At 24.4% G+C, this 6,656-nt stretch overlaps 1 protein-coding gene across 3 annotated transcripts in view; it reads right to left on the reverse strand.

Annotated features, from left to right (window-relative positions):
- LOC100204082 (protein grainyhead) overlaps positions 1 to 5,124 on the reverse strand; it is a 29,929-nt gene extending 24,805 nt beyond the window's left edge. The window contains exons 1-3 of one of the 3 annotated variants that reach the window (XR_010642128.1): positions 5,000 to 5,120; positions 1,496 to 1,813; positions 750 to 792 (exon numbers count right to left, since the gene is read on the reverse strand). Coding sequence is in view for 2 of the 3 variants with exons in the window: in XM_065811459.1 (XP_065667531.1) it covers positions 750 to 792; positions 1,496 to 1,776 (324 nt within the window). In the remaining variant the exon portion in view is untranslated. Of the gene's footprint in view, positions 1 to 594; positions 695 to 749; positions 793 to 1,495; positions 1,814 to 4,999 lie in introns of those variants that run through there. The other 2 variants (XM_065811459.1, XM_065811460.1) reach the window with 2 other exon arrangements.
- Positions 5,125 to 6,656: the final 1,532 nt, after the last annotated feature.

Here is a 6,656-nt window from a genome sequence, read left to right on the forward strand (position 1 = left end):
ATTAAAAGTAATTACATACTGATTACTTTTAATAAATTAATTACTTTGTATCTAAAAATATTATTAGACTAATGGAAATAGTTGACTAATCTTTTTTTTTTAGTGACATTTTATGTAATAATTTTGTACATAAAAAAATGAAAGAAGTGGAGCTTATTATTCAATGATTCTGAATGAGAATTACATAAGAGATTATCAATCAAGAAAGATTCTAATGCAATCATTGCACATGTTTGATTCTATATGCAATAGTTTAGCATTCATGAAGGTATACATCTTTTTTTTTCTCTCAGATTAATGTTAGAATAGATACAAAAACTTGAAGAAAAGATAAATCTTTAATTAATAACATCTAATATTTAAATATCATATTTGCAGATAAATCAGTTTTAATCTTGTTATTACTTGGAAATGTTAGTTAAATATTTAAACTAATGTTTTAATGAGTTGATATAATTTAGAAATTAGAGATGACTGGAAATCTTTTATAACTACATTAAAAAAATAATAAACATTTATTTTGGCAATGAGGTTTTTAATTAGTAATTTTAAACTTATTTTTTATTTTAACATAATTTTAAAAAACATTCCTACCATCGTTTCTGAAATACATTAAAAATTTCAGAAAAACTCTTTACTTGTATTTGTAAAGCAGGTTTTACATCTCTTAATAAACTTTGATAAAACTATGAATACTTTACTTGTATTATACAATTATTTGATTATTCTAGATAAACAAGTAACAATACCTGTTTTTCGAGTATGTTAATACCATCCGGATTATCATCAACACTAAAAAAAAATGTAAAAACTAATAAAACTTGTATTAGTAATCAAAAATAAAGTTAATAAAATATATATATTAAAATAAATATTGTTTAAATTATCTAAAAATGCCATTAATTTTATTTTATTTTGAAAAAAAACAATAATAAATTACATTTTATTATATGAAAACTTGATTAAAACTTTAAAATATAAAATGGTAAAAAAAAGTATTAAGTTCTATAAATACTTTTACAACTAAACTTTTATATAGCAGATTACAAGTATAATCTGGTGTTTTAAACAAAGCCTGGTTGGTATTAAAGTATCTATAGTAATTACTAAGAAACATTTTAATTAAAGCTTTTTAATCATAAAATGACTCAAAAATCATGTACAAATGATGTCAACTCATCAACTTCTATACATAAAATAAAGTTATAATTTGCAGAAATCAATTATTTATTCATACAATATTTATAAACTTGCATAAAAATAATAATGGCAGTGTGTCATTTAAACTGATATTAAATCATATAGATTCAACATAAAAACACCTGTTTAATAAATAAATATATATATGTATATATATATATATATATATATATATATATATATATATATATATATATATATATATATATATATATATATATATATATACACTTTTTGAATAATAATCAAAAATATTTTATGAAAAATAATATGCATAAAACACGTAGTGATTTACCTTGTGACAGAAGAATGACCAGGTGATGGAGGATCCTGTCTTGATTCATCAGTCATACCATAATAATCATAGAGGAAACTTACTTGATTATTCATATTTTCTTCACTAGGATTAGCTAATAATGGTGAAGGTGATAGCAAATCAGGCATTGAAAAACTTGATTTCCATATTTTATCTTCAGTTTCTCTAACAAAGGCTGGGGTAAGATAAACAAAACTTTCTTCAGGTGAGGATTCAGATTCTGATGGAAGTTCATTGATCTTCTTGAACATACTCGTCATCTAAATACCTCACTAATCCACACCCATAATTATTTTGCTAAAAAAATTATATGGATTTAAAAGCTTTATAAAGTAATTATATATCAATAACAAAAAGAAAAAAAATTATTTGAAAAAAGCTGCTTTTGCAACTTTTGTATAATTATAATAAAAAAAGGAAACAAATATAAAAAATTATAACAATTTATTATGATAGTCAACTAAAATTATTTAAACCAAAAAACTTTAAAAATAAAAAACAAACATTTAAAAATGTGACAATGATATTATACTGTATTATGACTAAATAAAAGCTAACTCATAAGAAATATGCAAACTTCTATCTTTAATTTGCAAGAGATTTTATAATCAATAGTATTTTAAAACATCATGTTTTAAACTATTCTAATGACAATATTTTTTTATAAACATTTTACATGCATTTAGATAAACCTACAAAGTTATCGATTTTGTATATATGCTTAAACCCCCCCGAAATTCTTTGTTTCTGAATGTTGCTTGAAAAAACATTGTTAAAATATTATTGACAATAAACACATGATTGTTGCAAAACAAATCTTTTAACAATAAGTTCTTTTCAATTTTTGAAAACAAACATAAAGATTTGAAACCGTCAAGATTATCAACAAATTGAAAAGAAAAAATTCATCCTATAAAAAAATCTCAAATTAAATTAAAAAAAAACTCAGCACAAACACACATAAGTAAAATAATTTTTGTATCATATAAATCATTAAAATAATCAATTGTATCATTAAGATAATTCTGTATCATATAATCTCTTGTCACATTAGTGTTTTCCTCAACAATAAAAATATAAATATGATTATGTGTTCTTATAAAAAAAATCAATCTAATATAGAACATATAAATTTGGCTTTACACACTATCTCTTTTAATATTTAATAGAAGGAAATTAAAAAGTTACTTTGTCTATTAGATTATTAAAATGGTTGTCTAACTTTAAGATAAAATAAAAATTGTTATTGCAGTGCTTTTTTAAAGAATTTGAATAGGTTGTAGATGTTTGTGTTGGCAGTAAAGTGCAGAAGAAACCATATTTAAATAAAACCTTCAACAAATCAAAAAAATTAGGAATAATTTGACAAAAAATCTGTATTGAAACCAAGACTTAAATTTAAAAGTGATAAGTTTCTTTAATAAACTTTGTTGACGATTTTATAATATAAACTAATTTTTGAAAATGAAATTATTTCATTTTCAGAAAATGAAATTACTTTATTTTCAGAAAAGGAAATTACTTTATATGGTTAAATAGTCAACAAATGCTTTAAATCAGTACTATCAAAAATAAGAAAAATTGAAAATGTTTATGAGTTTACTGATCTGCTTATTGAAATATATGCTGAATAAGTTAGGGGAAAATGAAGTTTTTTTTGAATGGTGAAAAAAAATTGAAAAGATTTTACACTACTGTCAATACCATGAACTTATTTGAATAGTTAAAACAACACAAATACAGGTTTTTTAGAATGTTATAAATGTTTTGAAATCAATCACAATTTGGATTTAAAATTATGAAATTGTAAAATTTTAATCTAATGATTATATTATTTAGAAAATTAAACATGTTCAAATAGGTGTCTAGATTTTTGAAGTAGTTTTAGCTTTCAAGTTGCAATTGTAGCAAAAAAGAAAAATAATTTAAAATACTGTCATAAGATGATCATCTAAAGGCAATGCTACCTGCTTAGTCAAATCACAAAGCTAGACATTCTTTTTGCAAAAATTTAAGTTCATACAGATGACTGCAATAGATGATTAAACTGTAGAAATACAGGAGATAAATATTACACAGGTGCATTGTCACAACTTTTTCCTATGACAATATAAGAAAAAAATAGGAAAGGTTTTTTTACTCTTTAAATTGATTTGGATGTTATAACTATTAAGTAAATTATGAGTAAAATAATGTATGTTCATTTAATTAAACCATAATCTATGTGTCAGTTGTTGTATATACCTTCATTTATACCAACCCCTATGTTAATCATTGATCTTGTTTATATATATATAGTTGTATATACCTTTATTTATACCAACCCCTATGTTAATCATTGATCTACACAGCAATGTACCAAAAAATGTATTTAAAAAAAAAAAGTTATTCAATTAAATGAAAAAATTTTAAACTTTATTGATGATATATGGTATAACTAGGGTTCCAATTCTCCTCTTTTTTCTGTAGGAGAGCGCAGCACTAAACTAAATAAAATTGAAGTTTTCACTGTGTTCTCCTATGGAAAAAAGAGGAGAATGGGAACCCTAGGTATAATTACATATTATATAAGTAATATACTATAACTTATTTGATGTAATATAGAATGTAATCTAAGTAAACTTCAATATAGAATAAAAACTAAGATATATAATATAAAAAAGATTTCTGTAAATGATTAACACAGTCTTAAATATTAGCTTGCTGTCTTCCTCAGTTGTGTATGCAGTAAACAGAATTATTAAATATGTTTATTTTAACTATGGATATTTAACTATATACTGCGCTTGTTGTCTGAATCAAATAAATAATAATAATAATAATATTAATAATAGTAATAAAGTACATTTTAAAAAGATGGCAAATTTTAGTGTTTTAGTATACATTTCAAACTTTAACATCATATCAGAGTATTCTCCTTAAATTTTTAGACTTGTAATTTTATAATATTTTTAATTGGCATAAAATTCCCTTTCATAATCAGTCATAAAAAGTTGGGTAGGACACTAATACAGTGCCAAAAATCTCAATTCATTTTTAAGAAGATTGAAGGGATTCATCAAATCAGTTTAATACAATATAAATCGTGTAGTATGCAAACTTAATTTATACTAAAAATGAAAAAATGGTGTCTTAGTTAAAGGATAAATGAAGTCATTTATACTAAATTTATACTAAAAATGAAAAAAATGGCGTCTTAATTAAAGGATAACAGGAGTAGCGTTTTAAACAAAACAAAAACGTACGGAATTGAAACAAAGAAAAAAATGGACAGTGTCCGCATGAGTTTATGAGCAAAAATTCTTGTTAAAAACAAATAAATTACCAAAATACGTCTTGCACCTAAAGCTGTAAAACTAATTACCTAAAAATACATGCAATAGTAGATCTGAAATAAAACAAACAAAGCTTAATTTATTTCAAAAAAAGAATAAAGAATTGCCTGAAATATAGTAAAATTTAATCTTGAAAATTGATACTTACCTAAAAAAAGTGTACAGATTGCACACAGAGGTTTTTAAGATTTGCATTTATATATCGTTCGTATAACGACGGAAATAGTAAGCAAGATTTTATTATCCGATTTTTAACAAAACGCATGACTAAACGAGACAATGCGAAAAAAATCGTTTTATTATTTTTTTTATATAAATACCGTCAATTGAACCACAAATGAACCACTATTAAGAGGAGTTGTTGCCAGTTTAAGCCACTATTAAGAGGAGTTTTATCTAAACGCAAATTTGGTGAGAATAATTTTTACAAATTTAAGATTAAATTTTTTTTTTAATTATTTCAATTGATTCAAGTCCTAAAAAACTACAACAACTATTTAAGTTGGGAGTTAACAGAAAGCAAAGAAAGAGCAAGAATTGACACGATTGACAGATAATTTAAAAAACTGTAAAGGGGTCGTCCACAAAGTATGTACGCCAAAAATTTAGAAATTCGAAACCATAACCTTCCCTGTTGCCTTCCCTGTTATTGATCCTTCATGCGTACTTTTAAGATTATTTTTTAAGAAAAAAAATTTTTTTTATTTTGCTCCTCCTTTTTTCTTTTTTTCTTTTTTTCTTTTTGGCGCCCATTTACTGCTTGTTATAAATACCCAGACCTCCTTTATAATGTTACAAATGTTATAATTTAAAAATATATATATTTAGCTTTTTTTTTAAATATGAGTGTGCATAACTTTATAATTGATTCTACCTCTACAATGAATACTTTATTATACGCTTTTTGTAGTAAAAGATCAACTTTTTAAAGAATTTTTTTTGCATTCCTTTATCTGTTTGCGCCCGGCGCAAGTTCCTATGGTCCCTGTCTCTTTACGCTACTGACCCAAAAGGCCTTGTTCCGAATTTTAAAAACATATTTGCACAAAAAATAATTACATAAACTTAATTTTTTTCTAACGTATTACATTAGAATTAAATTATGTTTACTTAAAACACTTACACTTTTTAAAGAAGTTTGCGAAGCCGAGTGGATTTTGATCCGATGTCAAAGATTGGGAAATCGAGTCGAGTCTGTCATTTTTTTACTTTTAAATATAGTTTATTTTTCGATTATTATTAAAAAAACAAAATTGTCTTAGTCGGTGCACATTTCTACAGTATTTCTTTATTGACAAAACAAATAAATTAACTTTACTCATGGAGTGCCATTAGTAAAGTACATGAAGTACACGTCAACCGGCGAACGAGTACTTCAAGCATTCTATTTAGTAAATCTGTAAAAAAAAGAGTTTTACGTGAAACCAACATTATTGTAAACTATAGACTAAAACCTGTTTTTTGCGAGCTTATAAAAGAGGGTGTCTGATTTAAACGTGCAAACATTACCTCAGAACTTTTTTTAATTAGTGCGTACGCACTTTTATATTGGTCTCCACTTCCTCTCTTTACGCTTTTGTAAACTATTTGCACACACTCCTCCCCTACAGACGTACTTTATGGACTGGATGGATGATATAAATCAGGAAAACATGAAGACGGAATTAATATCATACAAGTCATCAGGGCAGGCATTATCATGAGCTCTATTACGTTATGAAAATATTAGGAGTATAATATATAGCCGTTAAATACAAAGAAAATACAAAGATTATAATATAGCCGTTGCAAGAACGAAGCAAAAA

Source organism: Hydra vulgaris, chromosome 12, assembly GCF_038396675.1.
Source record: "Hydra vulgaris chromosome 12, alternate assembly HydraT2T_AEP".
Lineage (NCBI taxonomy): Eukaryota > Metazoa > Cnidaria > Hydrozoa > Anthoathecata > Hydridae > Hydra > Hydra vulgaris.